Source organism: Halichoeres trimaculatus, unplaced genomic scaffold (genome assembly GCF_033239565.1).
Source record: "Halichoeres trimaculatus isolate MK-OKI-2021-1 unplaced genomic scaffold, fHalTri1.1 fHalTri1_scaffold_4, whole genome shotgun sequence".
In the NCBI taxonomy this organism is placed as follows: Eukaryota; Metazoa; Chordata; class Actinopteri; order Labriformes; family Labridae; genus Halichoeres; species Halichoeres trimaculatus.
This window is the reverse complement of record NW_027437182.1, coordinates 27,374,454-27,396,839: the sequence shown is the minus strand read 5'-3', so window position 1 is coordinate 27,396,839 and position 22,386 is coordinate 27,374,454. Positions and strand designations below refer to the sequence as shown.

General features: G+C 41.6%; 1 protein-coding gene across 1 annotated transcript in view; it reads right to left on the bottom strand.

The window, feature by feature from the left end:
* The window catches only part of cpamd8 (C3 and PZP like alpha-2-macroglobulin domain containing 8), a 47,995-nt gene that overhangs the window by 22,423 nt on the left and 3,186 nt on the right, over window positions 1-22,386 (bottom strand). Inside the window, exons 3-28 of the mRNA XM_074668096.1 lie at window positions 21,872-21,894; window positions 21,173-21,338; window positions 20,116-20,168; window positions 19,665-19,682; window positions 19,208-19,262; window positions 18,987-19,100; window positions 17,586-17,670; window positions 17,307-17,415; window positions 16,826-17,053; window positions 16,494-16,664; window positions 16,273-16,401; window positions 15,910-16,108; window positions 15,500-15,675; window positions 14,310-14,459; window positions 13,891-14,052; window positions 13,623-13,765; window positions 13,024-13,086; window positions 10,828-11,059; window positions 8,723-8,876; window positions 7,577-7,707; window positions 7,386-7,437; window positions 6,958-7,256; window positions 6,306-6,374; window positions 6,064-6,220; window positions 5,682-5,858; window positions 4,342-4,423 (exon numbers count right to left, since the gene is read on the bottom strand). Of these exons, the coding sequence (XP_074524197.1) occupies window positions 4,342-4,423; window positions 5,682-5,858; window positions 6,064-6,220; window positions 6,306-6,374; window positions 6,958-7,256; window positions 7,386-7,437; window positions 7,577-7,707; window positions 8,723-8,876; window positions 10,828-11,059; window positions 13,024-13,086; window positions 13,623-13,765; window positions 13,891-14,052; window positions 14,310-14,459; window positions 15,500-15,675; window positions 15,910-16,108; window positions 16,273-16,401; window positions 16,494-16,664; window positions 16,826-17,053; window positions 17,307-17,415; window positions 17,586-17,670; window positions 18,987-19,100; window positions 19,208-19,262; window positions 19,665-19,682; window positions 20,116-20,168; window positions 21,173-21,338; window positions 21,872-21,894 (3,397 nt within the window). The remainder of the gene's footprint in view (window positions 1-4,341; window positions 4,424-5,681; window positions 5,859-6,063; window positions 6,221-6,305; window positions 6,375-6,957; window positions 7,257-7,385; window positions 7,438-7,576; window positions 7,708-8,722; window positions 8,877-10,827; window positions 11,060-13,023; window positions 13,087-13,622; window positions 13,766-13,890; window positions 14,053-14,309; window positions 14,460-15,499; window positions 15,676-15,909; window positions 16,109-16,272; window positions 16,402-16,493; window positions 16,665-16,825; window positions 17,054-17,306; window positions 17,416-17,585; window positions 17,671-18,986; window positions 19,101-19,207; window positions 19,263-19,664; window positions 19,683-20,115; window positions 20,169-21,172; window positions 21,339-21,871; window positions 21,895-22,386) is intronic.

Below are 22,386 nucleotides of genomic sequence, written 5' to 3'. Positions count from 1 at the left end.
GGAGGAGGAAAAGAGGTGAAAGTTGAGTAATGAGATATCAAACACTGTTATGTATGTTTTGATAGAGGGATAAAAAAAACTTGAAGAAGGAAGCAGCTTAGTGCCACTGCAGTTTGATCAAGGATGCAAGAGCTGTGAAATCTCTACAGCGTAATCCAAGTATCTGTTTGGGTCAAAGATTCCCTGAAAGCATCCAAAAACCTATACAAACTGGAATCCCAGGGACAGAGGTTGTGAATCTGGCTGACCTGGGGGTGCAACCGAAAGTTTATGAGCAATGGTTTTTGTTGGCCATGACGAAGAGGGACCAGAGGAACCACAGAGAAAGGCCAAGGTTAGCCCTGGGGGACACGGCTGAGCTAATAAACACACACTCATCCATAAACAACAGACCTCCCGGTTGTAATCGAAAGCTGCAGTCTTTGGCCAACAACCCCTCAATGACAGCGAGGAATTCCATTACAGCACCTCTGACCACGACTGACTTATAGGATGAGGCAAGCTGCTTACCATAAATGAAAAAACACAAGATGGAAATGAGGACATAAATAAACAGGTCATGCTCTAGTTTCTCAACACAGCTCATAAGTGAGAGCAGAATCCAGGAAAGAGCACCAGGAGAGTCGAGCGGGGAAAAAAGAACCTCGCTCTCATAAAGCAAAACATTAAATCTTCCCGGCTGGAACCTGGATGTTATTTCCCCTCCGAGACAAAACTAGGGATGTAGCCACAAGCCTGTTGGAATTTTTAATGTTAAGTAATATTGTGTCGCTGGCTTTAAATGACAGGCCCCGGGGATACTGGTACTGGAAAGCGTAACAATGATTTAGTTAGAGGAAGGAAGGAAGCACTAGAAGCTGACTTCCAGCACTCAGCCCTTGGCTGGGGTCACCCTCTTAGGATCCCCTCCTCCCCTTCTTTCTTTCTTTCTTTCTTTCTTTCTTTCTTTCTTTCTTTCTTTCTGTTGTTTCCAACTTGCCTCTTCAAAATCCTATCACTGGGCTACTCCTATCCAGCCCCATGCTTCAAAAAGAACATCTGAACACATGGGTGTGCTTCATGATAAAGCCTATGTTGGAAAGTTTTAAGGGGAAAGTTGTGTTGGAAATGGAGTAAATGGTTCTCACTCTTCTTATTGTATTACGTGAGCTTGGTACCATTTGTTGCTGTGTACTACAGAAAAAGGATCTGCAATGTTTTCATGAAACTTTCTAAAAGGATTGAGCATGTGTCGAGGGAGAGACAACTAAAATCTGAACCTAAGTGGACCAACAAGTCGATTTTGGACCAGGTATGGATCCTGCCTACTATTAAGTAGTTGCCAAACCAACGAACCATATCACACCACTGTCTGTGTGTAGTTTTGACTTAGTTATTACTTATTATTACTTAGAAATGATGATACTGACACATAACACATGAACAGGTTTTAGCAAGATTATGGATGGGAATTGATAAGATTTTATCAATACCAATGCTCTTATCAATTTTGCTTATCAATCCAATTCTTTATCAATTCCCTTATCAATTCCTCTTGTGAATTTTCTCTGTAAAAAAAGTAACTTTACAGGTTTTCTAGGTCAACAACAGTTAATTGAGTTTATAAGTGAATAAATATGTAATTTGTCACTGGATCTGGATATCTCTAGATGCAAGTATACAGAAATTAGGGAAAATAGTTTTTGACGTGATGTCAATGTAGTGTTTTGTTACGTACTATTGACTGAAGTGGGCCATCTAGTATCTCAAAGTGGTTAAAACATTATTTTAAGTTGTTTGGAACCTTGCCGTAGTTATGAAGCCTGCCATGAGCCTGTACCTAACTTTTATTTTACTTTTCTGTGAGTATTTTGACATTTGGGGTTTTCAGTATTTTTTACAAAGAGTAACTGTGATATGTCTGTGATGTAAGTTGAATTTCTATTCTGAAGCCAAAGTTATACTGATGTATGCTAACCGCTAGCATACCAGTGCAGTTTTCCGTATATGTTAGCATCAAGCTAGCACCATTTTGTTTATTGGAGATTTATAACATGTTGACTGTAGTGACTAGGAATCTCCTGTGAGGGAGTAATGTACATTCCTTTATGAGTTTAGTTCTCCAGTAAAACTATAAAATAAAAATCCTGAATCAGAGTTTTCTTGGTAAAGTATTTTCATCTGCTAAGCTAAGATAGCCGCGGCAGTCTAGTGGACGTAAGGTCCAGCAGCTCTGCATAGTGTAAAGAATTGATAAGGGGATCGTTAAGCACAAAGGCTAATTATATCCATGGATTGAAGCATTTCTTATTGACTCTCAACAGGAATTGATTTTCGATTCCCATCCCTTAGAAAGATGTCAGAAGTTAGGGGACAGAGCTGTGAAGCAACTGGATTGAAGTAATGGGTTAACCACTCCTATCGCAGCTGAGCTGGAACATGACATCAATACATGAGTTGCTGCTGATCACTGGGCTTTAAACGTTTGGTTAACATGTCTATAATTTTCAATTCAAAGCATTACTTTGCAGGCTGCATGAGTTCATACTTGGTAACAAGGCTTTACCAACACAAATACAAACTCCCCAATGGGTCCATAGCTAAGCTACAAAGGACAAAAAGAGACATTGGCCTGAGAGTTTGGCACAGAGCTGTAAAGAGCTATTAGGTTAATACAGCAGCAGGTATCAGCCCTTTTAATCTCTGGTATTCAGCCCCCCAACCATGCTTATGCTGTCAGATAAGTCTTTGGGTTGACACAAATGCCATGCCAGCCTCAACATGTAGAGCCAAGGACTGAGACTGATAGGGAAATGAAAGAAGAACTGCCCCACTCTTAAAAAGATGAAAGGAGGGAGCACACTTGGACATGTTGGTTAAAAGACATGTTTTTGTGATTTCAAGTTTTACAGCCTTAATTGAAGAAATGGGGAACTAATACTCAAAATTCACTTTATAAACCTGAAGCGAGAAAATGAGGTTTCGGGAAGTTGTTCAAAGGGATAAATTTTGGGTCAGTGGTTAGAGAGCGAGTGTGGTCATTAAAAGTCCTCACAAGTTTGGCATTAAAATGCGATGAAAGTATGCAGAGACCCCCATCCAACAGTGCTCCCTCCAGTCTGTATCACCATGGGTGGGTTTACAGGAGGTGATCAAACCAGGGAACGAATTAAGAAGCTGGAGGTTGGAAACGCCAACACTGTCACCAGGTCAGCGTCCTTTCTGCTGAATTATTTTATAAAGTATGGTACACAAAAAAAGGGTTTGAAAGTCACATGTTGTTTTTGACATTTTAATATTCAACCCTCTGATCAGTGAAGCTCTTATCTTTGTAATAAACGTCTGGAGCTGTTTGTTAAATCCAGTCAGTTTCCACCTCGATACACTTTAACAAGCTGGAATACATTAACACAGAATCACCTGTGCTTTTAAGCAGGTAGTAAATACCCTGCTCTCCTCGTGAACTCTGGAGCAAAAGTAAAAGCTGGGCTTGTTTTGGATGCAAACATGTTGTTGATGGATTCATTAAGTGTCTGATGTAGATGTACTGAGGGCTCACTGCCACAGTTGAGCCCAAATCCCACACATGTTGTCCTGGCTGCCAAGGAAAACTCAAACACTGCTTGTTGCATCATTTCCTCCAAATGGCATCATCCAATATTTCCAAAGCTAGTTTCTTTCATAGTTAAGTTTAATGTTACCAATTATACCCAGGTAGTGAATCATTAACAGACTCACTCTACTGCTATGTTCAAGCCACTGTCAAAGTGGGTACTGGTAGCTCCAGACAGCTTATATCACTGTCTCTGGTAGTGGCATAAAGAGCTTCCCTGTGGGGCCAAAGCAGCATGAGTCCTCTCGGTGCCACGGATATGAACTCTGATTAACTGCAAATAAGTCCTGACAGCTTAGCCTACCTCAGGGATCCAATTATGCAGTTTGTTTGTGATACTTAACTGTTCATATAACCTGCTGTTTCACAGTGTTAGCTCTATTAAATATCATAATACCTACCTCAGCTCATAAATTAACCAGTGGTATGCACTCTGTGCACAGGCCCCTCAGTGCAAGCTGTATAATGCCCCACCGAAAGCATCGATTTCAGTTTTATAAATACCAGGAGATGGCTCCTCTTGCCTTGTCTGCCCACAGAGTTTTAACAGGAAATAAACACTCACCAGCCATTTCAACGGAACAGATTCATTTGAGCTAATCATACTGAGATGCTTTTAAGACCTTCATTGTTTGTCTAGCAAAGTATCTGCCAGAAAAAAAAAGCATAAAAAATGTGTCTCCAGCTATTCGTAGTTTGGCTGGAATGAGTTGAGTAAACTTTTAACAGCTACACCCACAAACACTTACCACATACTGCCAGAGGAATCCCTCTCTCCGAAGGCACTGTAGGATCCATCCTGCCTTTTGTAGGTCAGCTGTCTTTGGTAGCCTGGATGAGAGCAGACAAGGCAGAGCCTGTCAAGTCTTGACACATGGTTGAGTTTTGGTGATTTATAGATATATGCATTTGTACACAAAAGTGTAGTTATGAATTGACAGAGCGGAACTGGAAAACAAAAACTTGTTTACTCCAGCTCTCTGAGGAATGAAGGGCGTTAAGCAAACACGATTTCTGCTTCACTGTGATCTTTAACATCCAAGCAGGAAACCAGAAGAAAAATATCAGGTTGATGTGTTAAAGACATTTTAGAAATGGCAAAAAGTTTGCAAAAGTAGCATGTGCTCACTTGCTGTATTTACTTGCCCATGAAATGCTCTTTGGTCATTACTAAAATCCCTGTTTATTTTAATGCAGTGAACAAGACTGCAAAGTTTCGAGACAGACATAGAATTAGACATTATTCTAGTTTCAAGCATTTTTAGCAAAGTTTTCTTGTTCTATTGGAAGATGTATTTTACTTGTAACAAGCAATACAGACCTCTTTTTTGTCTTTAAACAACTTAAAACAAAACATATTTTCTGGACTGATAATTTGAATGTGGCTCATTTCAAGTGTAGTAAGTCAGTTTTGTTCAGACAAAAACACTTGATACAATTTCTGTTTCTGCAGTGTAGTCATCATTTATGACAAGATTTTTTTTTAAAAAAAGAATCACTTGAGCTTTGCCTCCTGTTCAAGGCTTGAGCAAAACTCCTTAACTTCCATCTGCAGAGTGGCCCATCTCTCATGTACAGTAGTTTGAAAACTCAAGTAAGTGAAAGGGAGGAAAGCCTCTGAGGGTGTAAACGAAAAAATCAAATGGAACAGGAAAAAAAATGGTCTGAGTAAATCTGAACAACAACATCCATGTTCCAATATGTGATCCAAAGTATTAACTGCCAGCCAGGCCAAGGTTCCTCTAATATCCAGGGTTCCACAAACAAAACCTGTTATCCAAGGTAAAACTCATTCCAGTAGTTTCCAGAAAACCCAACAACAACACACAACTTGCCAACAGTTAGGAAACACTTCTTCCGCTCTGCGTTAAGTCACTTTGTGCACAGTCAGACCTTAGGGGATTTGACTTGTTGAGATTCAGGGCACACTCTCAGAGCATAATTGACCCTTTTCTTTCCTCTGCTATAGCCGCTGCTTGCTGAGTGAAGGTACACGAGAAAGGTTCAGTGAATGCTGCCCATTTTTGGATAAAAATTTTATCAGTTTAATGGTCTGTGTGTGTTTTTTTTTTTTTTTTTTTTTTTTTACCTTGCAGCAGGTAGTCAGTTGCTTCATTCTCCACCTCAGAGCTGAGCTGCCTGGTCTTCTGCAGGTACTTCAGAACAAAGACATTGGGGGCAAAGTGGATCATGTTCTGCTCCCCACATCCAAAGGGGAGCCGCAACAGCTTGTCCAGGTTGTTGAGAGTCGGACCCATAACATCCCCTGATACAGATACACACGGACACACATGAATAAACACATTTTAAACCTTTTATTTCCATTTACCTCTTATTTTATCTGACCTTATGTCCTTTTGCTCTGTTCAGAGCAAAAGGACATAAATACAATCGGATGGGAAATACAGGGAAAGGAAATGGTTTTGAAATACAACAACATGTGAACGAATGCCAACATAAAAAAGGCTTACCAATCATAAATACAGTGGCTCTTTCAGATCCAGGCACCATGTTGTGTGGGACCCCCAGAGTGAATGCCTCATTGTGGTTTTCATCAGAGTCCTCTTTTCTCCAAATCTTGAACTCTCCAACTGAGCCCCAGCCTGTTGAGAAGCCAATGTGACGCACCTGGACGGCCAAACAAACTGTTATTCAACTGATCTTTAAAGTTTAAATCCTGCAAAGACGCTTTTCATGACACAAAAAGTCAAACCTGTCCAGGAAACTGGCCTGCCCACTGAAGGATGATGGATTCATTGGATGGATGTAAACCGTGGCCCACCTGGGGAGAAAAGTTTAAGAGTGCATTAGTTTGTGCTCATTCTTCATACAAGGATTGCCATGGATAATGAAGAAAAATCACAACACTTCGAAAAAACATTCATCGATAATGACTCTTTCTTAGTAGGAGCTGACAATGTCCTCACTCAGTAAAGAGGGCTGTATAGGTTATGTTCCTTTGCGTAATCACAGTAAACTGAAGCCGAGTTCAACTGCACATTACAAAAACAACACAATAAAAAAGCGGGCTTTCAGCTTTTAAGTACCCTAAAAGTTGTGATGCTGAGACAGAGGCTGGGGAACAGCATGCCCACCTAAGGATGCCATGCTAATACAAGGTCATGGATCACTGAGCGTGCTCAGTGACAGCAGCCTTTTAAGCTTGACCTTAAGGAAAGTATGCCAGTAAAATTGGCGCCGGTCCTTCCAATCCCCAGATCCTGTTGTCTGCTGAGTCTGTTTGCACACTTTGAACTGTGTTTGAGCACACACAGATATATTTTTTATTTATTTTAACATATTCTCATCTGTACTTTTTCATGATAAAAACATTCCTGTTTTTGAGCTTTTATTCAGCACCTCACCTGTACCACACCTCCCTTCCAACTGATCCAAAAGCTGCGGAACTCGTCCCAGGAGAGGATGCCTGGTGTGGCGGCACTGACGACAGGATCACCCATCTTTCCCACAGAGATCCATGAGCGAGTGTTTTGCCTTCCTCCAAGAACAATCTCCAGCATCTCTGCACTGTCATGAGGGCTGGCTGAGAGGGCAAAATGGGCATCGTTGTGGGTCTTCACCGCCACCTGGAACTGGTTCATCTTGGCCGGCTTCTTCACATACTGGTACTCATACTTATTGGGGGTGGAAATGTGGATCCTCTCTAAGAATGGATGTTAGGACAATCAGGTTTTGTGAAATTGAGCCAGTAAGACAAATTCTTACATAATAAGAGAGGGTATAATAAAACTATGATCTTTGATTTGAAGGGAATAAATATACCGGCACTGACCATTGGGACAGAAGAAGACACTGTAGGTGTACTCTCTGGGCAGACCTTCTGGCTAAAAAGAGAGTGAGAAGAAGAAACAACCAGCAAAAGGAGAGAAAAATAGCAAATAAATGTTTGGATGGGTTATCTCAACAAAATTCGACACCTAATGTTGAGTAACTGTTGATGTTGATACATATCAGCTCTCTTACTTCCACTTGGACAGTCCTGCGAACGTAGTCCAGGCCAATTGGGGTCCTTTTTTCATCAATGTCATTGCCTGTTTTTCCTGTTTGGAGTCCATCTGAACAGCAGCTGGGTTCACTGTAGGCGATGGCTCGTGCTATTTGAACAACAGAGAGCAAAATCTGCTTTAAGTGTTTGTGACTTTTTATCGGGGGACACCTCTCAGAGGTGCAGCAGTTTGCTGCTTTTGGTTATACATGTTTGACTGTAGCCAAGCGTTGAGGTTCACCCTAAGAAAACATTAGTTAGTCTTTCTATGGAGCAATTTAATCATCAAATTTGCAAATTTTCAAGCCATGTGAGGAGAGTGTCACATATAGTTTGCCAAGTATAAATGACTTCACCTGGATAAGTCCATATCTCTCGTGAATGAGCATCATCATAAGCTATACAGGACAGATATGGCTGACCGAGGAGTCCTGGTCCACTTGCTGTGGAGCACGTTGGAAACGTGGCCCTGTGCCAGTGGCGTCTCTTTGTGTGTGTGTACTGAAAGGGAAATGCAAGGGGCCAGAGGACTAGGAGTGGGGCCATGGGGGGCCCATTGACCGCCGGTGACCTGCAAGCTCATCAACATGCCACTGAGTGTCACAGTGCAGCTCTGGTTGCTCCCCCACTGCTGGCCAGCTTTGTTCTCACATGTGCTCTGGAGGGGACTGTTTGTAACTCTGGGTGAGTGACCAGATCACGCCTGGCTCCTTGACCAGCAGAGCTCCATCAAGTCAAAGCCTTGCCTTCTTCGTGAGGCATCCCACTGAGGGCACCTCAATCCCCATGAGAGGTTTCTCTCTTTGACGTCAGGTCATTTAATAAATCAAATGTTGCCTTTTTATGACATAGCAGACTTACAGCATTTTTTGTTTACAAGATATTCCTTAGCAGAAAGGCGCCTCCCTGATTGATTGTGCAGCTGTAAATGTGTTACATCCAAATCATTGTTTACAGATTTCAAAGGTAGCTTTACTTTTTATCTTTATATGATGATAAAAACCAGCACCAACAATGTGAAAGTAAGTCTGAAATTTGACCAAAATTAGCTGGATCTCATTTTGCTTTTGTGGTGTCATCTTTAGTCATTCTGGACAAAACTGTTGGCTTGGTTTATTCGTTACCTGTGATGTTTGCAAAGCCCAGCTCGGTGAAAGACAGCACAATGGATGTTGGTGTAGCTTCTCCAGGGGCAACACATTTCTTTCTGGTAAGATGGTGTTTCCCAGGGTGGCCCACAAATTTAATACCTTTCGGAACTGAGACTTTAACGTGAACCTGTGAAGGGAAAGAAGAGAAGAGGAGAGGAGAAGAAGAGACAAATCAGAGGCAATTGATCTCCTCTGACAGACCACAATGACATCATTTCTCGTGGCACGCCCCTCCCTCATATAGCGTGTTCTCCTCAAAGCTCTCAAAGAGATGGAGAATTTTTAAATCACATTGTGAATTTTCCATGCTGTCTGACTCATGCTTCTCAATCTCCCTGAAGGATTAAGTTCCACTCATCGTCCAATTTTCACAGAGGGCTCGGTAATGCAGAGTGATCTTTTTACTGTTCTCCATCCACACGCCACAAGTCGTAAATAACAGAGCAGAAAATATAGGAATCACATGTTGCCGGGTGGACATCAAAGGAAGGGCTACGCTGGTTTGCATGTTCACCTAACATGACATCAGGGCAAGACACGCACAGGCCATTTAACAGGCTCATCTGCAAACATCATGATGTCATCTATGTGGAGCGCAGAATGGACCCATTTAAAGCCAAAACAGAGTTTAGAAGGCTTTCCAAAGTAAGCACAGAAACATACTGTACTTCTGGGATAATCTCCACATTACAATCCTGTGCTTCCTTTGGCCACCACTTCTAATCCCCGAATACCCCTTCAGCCTACCTACCTGCAGTTACTCCATAACAAGGCCTGTGTCTTTTATTACTGGGTTTTGACATCAGACTGGTTCTGCTATGTGCAAAAATGCCAAAACTTCAAGACCTTCATGAAGACTTCCATGATTCAGCCTATTGCTGAAGTTATGTAGTCACATTTTCAAGTTATAGAATAGGAATTCCACTTAATCAAGGAACCTATTTTCTTACTGCTATTTGATTCTTTGCTTAAACCCTCCTCTGACTATTTCAATCAATCAATCAACTTTTATTGTAGAGCCCTTTACAACACACAAGGTGACCAAAGTGCTGTCCATTAAAATCAACATCAGGACACAACAATTCAGATTCAATGCAATAAAAATACAGTAAAATTCAGTCAAAATGGCAAGAATATCTCACCCCATTACTGTATGTTAAAAAACAGTCTGAATAAATAGGTTTTAAGCCTGGATTTAAAAAGCCCAAAGTCAGTAGTGATGCGTAATTCAGGAGGTAGCTTATTCCAAAGCCTGGGCCCAGCGACCCAGAAGGCCTGATCACTCCAGTGTTTAGTCCTTGCCCTTGGGACTTCCAGCAAGAGCTGGTTTGTGGACCTCAAGGCCCAAGTGTGTTTCCAAACACAGTGAATCCATATCATATAGGAAGGGGCAAGGCCATTAAGGGCTTTAAAAACAAAAAGGAGCAATTCAAAATCAATGCTAAAAGAAATAGGGAGCCAGTGAAGGGAAAACAAAACAGGGGTGACGTGTTCGAAACGGCGAGTATTCATTCTGTACCAGCTGAAGACAAGTGAGTGATGACTTGGAGACACCATCATACAATGCGTTACAGTAGTGGAGTCCTTGGTTTGAATCTCCTACCCCTAAAGCTTGTTGTTGCTTGTGAGCAGGTTGGTCAGTTCACACAATGACCTTAAAAAAAATCACTATTGAACAAAATTTTACAGAGTATATCAACCTGACGGAGACTATTTGACTGAGAATATAATTTCTAACATCCCATTTGTTTAACCATTACCCTCTGGAGCAGGGGTTACAAAACTTTTTAGCCGACAACCCCAGAATCCAAAAGCCGACAAAAAATTACCATCAATACTCAATGAAGCTGGCTGATCTTAAATTAGACTACTTTAGTGCACAAATGAATCTGCTGCCACTGATACCAACATTATCCTGGCTTAGTCACATTATGGGTCTTAAAGCAAAAAGAATAGTGGGAAACAGATCGAACACTTTCTGTTTGCACGATTTTCTATAAAATTTAACCCAAATATTTTCCTTATAATAAATTAAATGCATTTAAATGCAAATTAATGCATGTGATTTATCGTCTTACCTCAGCACAGGTTGGTAGGTAGTTGTAGACAGTGAGGGGGACTTTGGTCTGCTCTCCTCTGATTAAACTGTAGGGTAATGTGAAGTCAACAAAGAAGGGCTTAAAGGTACGAAGCTCTGCTCTCTTTGCTATACCCAGACCATTTTCTTCAGACAGACCAATAGCTTCTGTCACCCAGGTAGTGATTGAATCTGGCACATCCAGTCGAAGCTCAGCCTCCCCGGTGTCAGAGCTGGGAACGACACACAAGTTTACTCAACTGGACAGTGAAATAAGCATGTTTTTTATGGTTTTTTCACAACACATTCAATAAAAAAGCCTGAAGGACAGGCTTGATGAATCACTGTGGATTACTTTTATGTTAACACCTGTGTCAACACCAGCACCTGCACTAATAAAATGACAGCAAACACTTTAAAATGGACAGTCAGGTGTTGACCCGATCTGTTTCTTCGGTTCAAAGGAGCTAAGATCATTACTGGCAACACTTTTTTAGTGTTGGTCTTGGAAATCAGTCAAAGGGCATAATAAACTTGAAGAACTCCATGTAAGCACTTTCCTTTGATCAAAGTTGCCCAAACTCCACTTTCGTGGACATTTAAAGGAAATCAGAGCTTTGCACTTGACAGGAAATAAGGCAGAGCTGAGGTCCCATCCAAAGGAATCAGGCATATGGAAATCTATGGGCAGTTCATTTATTCTGGCGTACAATGAATAGAAGGAGCTGCTGAGAAGGTGACAGATTGTTCCAAGATCGCCCAAGTTAAATGAGGCACAGTCACACCCAGAGGGAAGGATGCTGGAGACTGCTGGAGTGATTTCCTCTCACATATAAGCTCCACTTGCACTTTTTTTTCTTCCATCTTTTTAGCATCTCTGAAAAAAAAAAAAACACGCTTCCATTTTCTCATGGACCTTCAGCATCTTTAAACTGATCCTCAATTATAATGTAACAGTTGCGATCAGATTTTTCTATTCCCAATAGAGGGCTTATCAGTCTACGTCATCATAAAGCTGCGCACGCATCTCGACCGCAGAAGCAGCATTTAGCTCTATTCATTCAGACGAGTTAGCGTTTTTTAAACTAAATTCAACCTGTTCAAAGCATCAAAACTTACGGTTTTTCTGTGGACAGCTGTCAAAAACAGTACTACACAATAGAGGCAACTTCTGCCAAGTTCCGACCGTTACAGCGCAACCTGTGTTTCAGCGTTAATAGCGACCATGCTAACTGGTGACATTCAGCCGACGGCAGCCGTGATTAACGGCCGAGAGTCACCAGTTAACATGGTCACACTTTTCACTGATACACCAGCGACGTCTGCGTGTGTGTAATTAAATGTGTATTCTTTATCCAACCTCCGTTAACCAGGTTTGACTGCAAACAAGCAATATCTACTGCTGATACTCAAAATACAGATTTAACTTTGTTTATTTAATGAAAAAGTTGGTTTGGGGCTGAGGTTCTGACCAAACATGGACTCGATATGGACAGTAAATAATGAGTGAACCTATACATTATGATTTACAGAAACGGTTTTTATGACCAAAGTGAAATTAGGGAATATTATGAAACAATGTTTACATCCTGGTCTGTCACAGTCTGATAAGTGTCCCCGGATAATGCAGTCATGAGCATCGAGTGAGAGTTGTGTTTTCTCTCTGGGTACACACTGGTTTCTCTGCTAAAATCATCTGTCCACCTAATATCTGTCCACTTGCTGATCTATTCTGTCCACTCACTGCTATTTTACAAACCTAGGAGCATTTTGCCGTATGTCTGTTGATAAACAAATAATCCCTCCATAATTGTGCTCCTTACATAACATACCACTGTCTCTTCAAATGTTTCTGTCTTTTGTTTCCTGTTTCTTTGTCTTCTTTACAGGTAGACAAAGGCTTGACTTTCTCCTCCTCTCTTCTCTTCATTTCTACATTTCTCTCACTCCTAAACACTTAAGACTGTGATTAAATCCTTCATAATTATAGACAATCAGCTGTACCTGATATTTCTAGCCACAGGCATTTAACACGTACATCAACAAACACTTACATTGACAGACACTGACAGACAGACAGACAGACAGACAGACACACACACACACACACACACACACACACACACACACACACACACACACACACACACACACACACACACAGATGGGAAAAATATTTATATTGAAGTTAAAATACCTGACATTGAGGCAGTGCCACACCCAAGTCTCTGGGAAAAATGTTCGCCTCCGCTTCTCTGCTCTGAAACCAAAACACAAGCTGACGTCAATAAAAGGCCTCACCTGCTCACAATAAAAACAACATCTTTATTGGAAAATGTATCATCCTGAATTCCACATTGACAATCTCTGAGTCATGTCATGTGTTTAATGTTTAACACCAGAGTAAGAGGTATTCGTGGCACTGAGGAATGTAGATCTAAAGGAAGGACAAAACAACAAAGCTAATTTCTTTTGTCATGTTTTCCTCAGCGTGTCCATTACTCATTTTAAGGACCTTGTTCAACCCAAGCATGACAAATACAGAAATGTGTATTACCAGAACATAATGATTCCTGTGAGTATTAGGTAATTACTGTTCTCTTATGGGTTTGTTTTCAAACTCATTGTTGTCAGAGGAGAACCTCCCTACATAACTGTGTGTGGTCCACGCTTACAGTGAATGTAACTGAATGAGCGTCAGGGTCATTTCAACAGTAAAACAGTTTAAAACCAGCCATCTTCTATTTGTTCAGAGATTGTTTTCACAAAAAATAAACTTTATAAATTATCCCTTACCTGGCAGTGGGGCGAGAGTGCATGGCAGCCACCAAGGTGGAGCTGTGCGGCTGGAAAGCTGGAACGGCCTCGTCTGTGTACATGCCCCCACTCTGCCGGTGGTTCAAACTCACCATGTCAGTCATCACAACAAGCCCTGTTTCCTGAGTTCAACATACAGAGAAAAACACACACACACACACACACACACACACACACAGTATTATTTATTCATTTTTATCCCTGTATCATCATCAGGAGAGCTTTTAATTCAAGTATGTGTTCTCACAGTGAAAGCAAAGCGTGCATCCTTAGTGATGTCCCAGTGCCAGGGGAACACAGAGGAGCGCCTGCGTCTTTTTGACGATAGCCCTGGCCACCAGAAGTGTCCGTCATCTTTAGGGATCCCAAAGGCATCAGACACATCAAATTCTGCCAGCTCTTTAAACACCTGCAGAGATAGAACACATTTATCAAAGCACTCAAACAATGCATGGTTATGGAGGAAGAAATACACTTTTATACGTCACTACAATCATGACTGTTTACTTCTTAAGGATAAATAAAGATATGTATAAACTAACACACAGTCTGAAATTGTTTTATGAGTTTGAAAAGAAACTTTACCACTTCAACAATAGACCTTTTCACAACAGGAACAATGTTGACATTATGGTGAAAAAGAATCACAGTAAACTTTGGACTAACCTTGTCTGGACTGATCTGAAAGCCAGGTTTTAATAGATAGAGGCTTTTATCCACAGTAGCCACACACACACAGGAGCCTTTTTCCCCCCGTACATGCAGCGTGATGGGGTCCCCAGGCATGGACTCGTTGGTTGACTGAGTAACAGACACCTAAAAAAACATTACCACAACATTAACAGAGGCATGCAACCTTCACTTTTTAGACCTTTCTATTAACCATCAACAATCTAGTTGTAGTATTTGTTCAGTCTTCTCGCCAATCTGCTTTTTTAGTTCATAACTAAATGTTCCAGCACTAGTTGGCAGTGTTGCTTGATTTTTCATTGGCAGTAAGTCTCCACCGTATACAGTGGAAGTGGAAGAACATTAAATCTATAGCTCTAAACAGTGGGACACGGTGAGGAACGTGAGGACAGGGTGGAAAACTACAGGCTTTGAAAAAAGGAGGAATGGTGAGAGTTGGCTGTAAACTTTCACACATCAGAACTTCAACAGCACACACAGTCACAAATTAGCCCCGTTAATCGGTTCCGCTGCCCTCCTTTCACCACTCTGTAACCTGTCATCCTCTCCTGTCACGACCCCACTCATCTGCCTCAAGTCTGCATGGCCTCTGTCTAATCATGCCCTCACAACCCCCTCCTCCACACACACTCACACACACGCACACACTCTCACACACACACACACAGAAAGAGTGTTGTAATGGCATACCAGGGAGCTGTAAATACTTCAGGGAGTTAACTCCACCTAATGCAGGCAGGAACTAGGGAGCTCTCCCAGGCCAACACAGCTGTTTGTTTACAGACATTACACTGTGGACAGAGCTGGTGCATAGATACTTAGGCTCACCTCCAAAATGTATTTATGTAATAATTATTACATAAACATTAACTTTGTAATCACAAACTTATTTCCAACATAAATGTTTGGGAGAGGAACCCTGTTATCCCAGGTTCAATGTTTTTAATTGTAGGCAAAAAAAAAAGGGTAATGCGATGAAAACTTCTCTGAAGAAGTCAAGGTTTAAAATAGGATGCTGTCTATTTTTTATCACCATATTTTAGCGTTAATATTTACAAAAATCAAATATCAACACTCCTGAAGAGGCAAGAAAGAGCAGGGAATAAGACCTCAGACTATATCTACTATGTGGAGCAAAGCTTTATGTTTAAAAAAAAAAAGCTCACCTGGTTCTCAAAGGCAGGCTGAATAGGGATTTGCAAACTGTCCGTGACACCTTCACCATTTTCCCTCACATAGTACACCAGGAGACGGCTAAGGGGTGCCATGCTGTGGCTAACTGGGAAATGCAGATACGACACACAGCTGTCCATCTCAGCCTGTGAGGAGGAGCCTGCAACACCTGGCAGAGTAATGGAAAAATGGTTTGACACATGTATTCTTATTATTAAGACATCACTAAATAGAAAAAGAATAAGTGGAATAAGTGCTGAGTTATGCTTTGAAAAGAGCTGGTCTGACGTAATGCTTAATATTTAAAGTTATAGCACACGGCTTCACGGAGACAACAAACAGCAGACATCCTAGAAGTGCATCTTGTATTCATTAAAGCGACAAAGGACAGAGGCAGACTTACCGGAGGCAGAGGGAGGCAGCTGGGTGGCATGAATGTTCTTATCAAAAATGACTGTAGCCCTTTTTCCTCGGTGAGAGGCCGTCATGTTGGCTAATTGTTGGCCTGACAGGATGATGTTCCCTCTGGATGTCACCTCATAGTGCAGGGTGAAGTTACAGGGACAGGTGGATTTCAGAGCAACTTCTGCTTCTTGGCCAACCTACGCACATGGAAAGATGCAAATGTATGGAAACTGAAAATGATTTTGCAGCGTTATGATGTATTTATTCATTGATTACTTAGTAACTACAGTAATGCTGCACACAACAGTCCAAGTTCACAGGATTTTGCTTGAAATGTTACCAAAAAGAGGGCGGTACTTACTTTAAGTGGAGCACTTGGGCTCTGAATCTGGATGTGGCACCTACTGGGGGAGTACCAGCTACTGATGGACAGGTAACTGGGCAGGTACTGGTCTCCTACTGTCTTTCCATCAATGGATGTCACTTTGGTCTGCGAAAAAAGAACAAATATACTGTTGAAGTTCACTAAGCTGTGCTAAAAATGAACCTCTTATTACCACTGCTACCACTACAGTCACTGACCTCTAACCACACATACTGGGCAGCAGTCGGGATGGAGGGGATTTCAAAGATGGCCTGGCCATCCTTCGAGATCAGCTCGCTGGTGTAGACATTGTCCTTGGGGGTCAGCTCTGCCTTGACTCTCACCTTTACACCATCAGCAGGGCTCCCATCAGGGTAGGTCACCTCAATCTAAGGGGCGGGGGTTAACATACAGTAAGCAGAAAACTGGTTCAATATCAAGGTATTAGGCCAAAGGTATCCATAGCTGGAAAATATCAAAGCAGTATTTTTCAGTTTAGTGCATTACAACACTCTCCTCAGCTTTGTGCGTAGAATGTCAAAAACCTCACCTTCCCTTTGTATGGCAGACCAGGCTTGAATTGTTTACGCGTGTCCTTTGAGTACTTAATGTCGATGAGCTGTTTATGGACAGGTGTTGAATCATCGAACATGGTTTGCCTGCTCCCATCTACACTGGTCACTGACGCCCAAATGCTCACAGTGCCCCTGAAGTGATCAGCAACATCCAAAGGCATCATGTCTTTGACACACAGGCTGAAGTTAGCAGAGCCTTTGATCTGAGAACAGCAGAGGAGTGAACTCTCATTCAGTGCGCAGAGCATAATGCTAGTGCCAGGGTTTGAATCACACTTAATTATAACTATGAACACTGTACGTATAATAATACTGGTGTTTTGGGTGTTGGCAGAAATTCAGCATCAACAAAATAAACTGACCCAAATAACATCATCAATGATCAAAGTCGATGCTAGCTCGTAAATTAACAAGAAGTGTGAATAAATCTGTTTATTGGAGAATAAATAAACTGACCTCCATGGTTTTCATGACAGGATGGCCCATCTCATGACGGTAGTAGCCCACTCCATTCACCGTCATGTTCACTGTCAGCTTCCCTGTGACTGGTTTCCCGAAAGTATACCTGTGCAACAATGACAGGTCAGACCTTAACGTCCACAAAACAAGCAACTGTCGGTGACTCAAGCGACTGGTTAAAAGCAGAATGACTGATCATGAGCTGAACCTGAGGTGCCCCCTGAAAAGACAAAAAAAAAGCTGGGTTTATTCAAAGATTGATTTTAGGTGACTTACCTGGCCCTGACAGAAGCTTGTTGGCATGAGTTCAGATCACTTATGTACTGTGGTGGATCAATCACCAACTCAAACTTTGGCATCACTGTAAAGAATATGATAGAAAGCTGCTTTTGTTACATATTCTTCTTTTAACAGTATTTTCATAGCAATGCTTATTAATGGCTTTCTGGCATGTTGGTGTTATCATCAAATTAAATGCACATCGAACCTAAGTTGGAATGTTATTGTCTAAACATGGAATATCAAAATATCACATGAAGAAATTAAAGCCTACAAAAGAAAAACATGACAAAATGCATATGTTAAAGGTCCCATATTACGCAAAAATCACTTTAAGTCTTTTAGTGAAATTTGTGGGTCTTTGGCTTTCCTCCCAGCCCACAAAATGTGATATTTAATGACAACACCTGTACTTAGTAGAGCTTGTGCATGTAAAATCCTGACCTAAAACGAGCTGTTTGGATTTTGGGGATTTGCCGACGTCAACGATTCCCTTTTTTGACCAATCAGGAGCAAGTCTGACCTGATTAGTCCACCAGAGCAGATACCCCAAACCTCCTCTCCGCCCACTCGCCTCCCTGCTGCTGGAGAGATTTCTCTCCAGCAGCGAGGAGAATGCTGAAGTTGAAGAGCCATCACTGCTTTAATTTTGGCTGTAAACAGCCACATATTTCCATGCACAAGCTTCCCATCTCGGAAGAAGACAAGACTAAGTGGCTAGAGTTCATTTATCAAGGAAATGTCCCAGCTACACTCAGTAAAACTGTCCATGTGTGTGCTAGTCACTTCACGGCTGACGGCTTTCCCAACTTTGGACAGTACAACAGAGGGCTAGCAAATAGACTGGTGCTGAATCCAGGCGCATTACCAACCATCCGCCAACAAACCTCGGACCCTGGAAATGTGAGTATTTTAAATGCTGTGTGCTGTGGAGCAGATGTTAGAGCTTTTCCTCAGTGTCCCCCTTGTCTCTGTGTTAGTTTCAGGATGCTAACTTTAGCTGTGGTTTGCCTGTTGTTTTAGCCTGTTATGTTATGGTAAACAAGCTTCGCTGTTTCCTAAACATTGTGCACTCAGAGCTCGTGGCGCCGCTCTCAGTGACGTGGAAGAGAGGGGCGGTATCAGTGGTGGCTCATTTACATATGAAGGTCACGCCTACTAAATCAGACCGTACTGAACAGAAGGGCTATGAGAGCCTCGAAACAATGCTGCTGTGCTTGATTTATTGGCTTTTTGGACCAAAACATGTTACTACCATTTCATGAAGACATCAATGATCCATATTAAAACTGCAGAAAAGGAGCATAATATGGGACCTTTAAATGAAAAAGTAAAAAACCCAGATGAATTATGCTGTACAAAACTTCTGTATATGCAGAGGGGTGCCCTGAGCCTCACCATATTTCTGGACTTCAAACGACTTGTTGTAGGTGTGTCCCTGCACCTCCACAAAGATGAACCACTCTCCAAGCATAGGCTGGTCAGACAGAGGGAAGCTCATGTTGACGACACCTGTGGGACAAAAATTTAGGAAACATCAAACTAAAACTGGGAGAAGCTCCACTTCTGTGTAGGTTAAGCTTGAATGCAACTTTAAAGGTACTTCAGATGTGACTCACCACAGCAGATAGATTTTAGACCTTTCCACTGGACCATCCTGGATCCTCTTGGATCCTGGGAGTGCAAATTATAAGTTCAGAAATCAATGTTAAAATGTCAAGTTTTCTTTTCTAAAAGTCATGCACAGACTTTACTTTGCTTCTGAAGAAGGAGCTGCAGCTTTTTATTTGCCTGATAAACATCCAAAGAACTCTAAGAGGCAATAAATGATCAGGGATAGGAAGTGTAAGGCAGGGACAAACAGTGTGTGTGGGTTTGTAGGGCACTAATAAATGCAAAGCCAAGAAAAGACAAGAGAAGAGAGGAGGTTCCTTTCATGTTGTTTATCCTTGCACTGTTCCAAAGAGCACCCTGTTATCTAGGTGAGCTGCTCTGACTTCTGCTCTGTAATCTCCCAACAGGCTGGGAACTAAAATTGCCACTGTTCCCTGGGTGGTCCTGCTGGCTTCCACTCACCAAAACATACGCCTCGATCTGAAAAAAAAAAAAAAAATAGAGAAACAGAAAGAAAAAAGATGAAGTCAAAAAATGTTATGATATCAATGTAAACTTTAAAGCTCAGTAAAGATCCTGAGCCTCCTCCTCATGTTTCTCACCATTTCTGCTTTATGCAACAATCATCCATCTGTGAAAGTGAGTATTGCTCTTTACCGAGAGCAGACGTTTATAGCTGCAAACATCAATAAACCGTCTGTCTGCACAGTTCCACGGTATATTTGGACCCATTGCTGACATTCCTGGAGAAATGACTCTAGCTTGGTTCCTGTAAATAGGTAACTGTATATTTCTCTGAACTCACTGCAGACTAGGTTCCTCCTCTTAATTCCAGCAATTAGAGATGTTAAAGTATAACTGTACTAAATACGCTGTCAAAAATAAACAAACAAAGGCACAAACTTCAGCTTACCTTGTCATTCACTGGCCTCAGGTTGGGGGTGACTGTGTAGACGTTGATGAGCACTGAAGGCAAAGAAGACAGGCGGTGATGTGAATTCAGCAGGTAAACCTTCATAGGTATAAAATTCATGTTATGATCAAGGAGCTCCTGCTTACTAAGGCTCAAACTGACCAAACTGAGTTAACTGAGGTCTCAAAGTAGTTTGATGACGTATCTAACTGTGAAAGCTACAATTAAAAAAAGTTTGGATCACCAAATCTCAGCTATTTCTATTATGAATGTCCTCCAGTCTATGGGCCAGGGGCGGCCAACCTGTGGCTCGCGAGCTGCAAGTGGCTCTTTGCCTTTTGGTGTGCGGCTCTTTGATCCATTCATAAAAATACATATGTATTTATTGTTGAGTGTAGTGGTGTGCCAATCAATCTAAGATATTGAAAGACTGATGCCAACATTTCAGATCAGTTTTGATTAATACTTGGGTGACAAGACTTATACTTAAGTTTCGGTTTCTCTTCTCTACATGTGCTCCTCTCAATTGCTCATGTGCTCATATCTACCTAGATAGATAGATAGATAGATAGATAGATAGATAGATAGATAGATAGATAGATAGATAGATAGATAGATAGATAGATAGGTAGATAGGTAGATAGATAGATAGATAGATAGATAGATAGATAGATAGATAGATAGATAGATAGATAGATAGATAGATAGATAGATAGATAGATAGATAGATAGATAGATGGATAGAACTTTGTCTCTTCTGCAGTAAAAACAGAAATTTGTCTTTGACATGGCTCTAAGTACAAATTTAAACACACTTACAAACACAACAAATCTCACTTTGAAAATTGGAAATGAATTGATTTCATTTCATTTCTGTCAGAGAGGAAATGCGTTTATAAGACCAAGTGTGTGAAGTGGCTCTTTGTCTCTGATTGGTTGGCCACCCGTGCTATAGGCTGACTTCCACTCAGATTTTTCATAAAATAACTACAGCTCCAGTTGCCTGCACTTCTGTGCTGGGATAATCAAATAATCTTTCAGTTGTACAAAAGGAAACCTTTATGTTTGGGTTTGTAGACAGGTTTGTCAGTCTGGATGAAGACAGTCGTGCCCTTGCTCTCCACTGTGACAGTGGTGTAGTTGTGGAAGATGTAGCCTCCCTCTGTAAGGTGACGGTTACCCCACACCTTCAGGTGAGCCTGGCCTCGTAAACCAGAGGGAACCTTGTTGTATACAAACATACACACACACACACACACATTAACACAGGCAAAATAAAAGACAGAGAGGATCAGGGCAAGCATAAGGAGAGTGCTTCAGTCAAACACAGGAGAAAGATGCCAAGCTATAACACAGCACACTACACATTACTGTATTTCATGAGAATGAGGGCGGAGGTTACAGGGAGGGGAGAGAGGAGAGAAGCGACAGAGGGGAAGAATCAAGTTGTGTATACTAGATTGATCTATTCCAGCCTTCGGGGGCGGCGGACCATACATGCACGTCAACAGCTGTTGCGTATTATATTGAGGCTGTTACCTTATTCCCAATGAATGAGTAGAGGCAGATGTTGCATTACAAATAATGTTAGTGTTGATTTGCATGTTGCCTGAGGAATGTGCGCACAACGGACAAGAGGGCTCTCACTACTGTGCAGCTGTCACGATTTAATAGTGCCATGCACTCTCAACATCTCTGGAAAGCAGCCTGCGTGCACTTCACTGCTCTGCTATGTAAACAACACAGTTTGACTCACCTTTAGTTTGATGGTGCCTTTATCTAAAAAAGACAGTGACACAAGTTAATAACAGACATTTTCATGTTTCTGTTGAGTACTTGTATCAAAGCTTTTAAACATCTGTAACAGCTAAACAGTGTCCACTGGTTATGAGAGATATCAGACTATGGCTTAACTTGCTTAATGGTTTGTAGAAAAAACCCAGCTGCATCCTGTGTCAGTACCACACGGGGGTAGAGCTAGGACCGTCTATTAATGGTGCTGTCAAACAAATCACACACTGTGTACACTAAGTGGCTGATGGGATAGGCTGCACCCTCCAATGCCTCCAATCACAGATAATGCCTATGAAAGCCATAGCTGGTCAGGACAACACAGTGAGGCTCTCTTTGTGGGAGTTCTTTGAAATATGATTGCCTGTGTGATCTCAACATCCTTTCATATATCACAGAGCAGAGAGGGGTGTCTCAAATCACAACTTGTTAGTGCAAGTTTTTCTTCCTAAAAGTGACGCATTGTGCCAGTGTAACTTA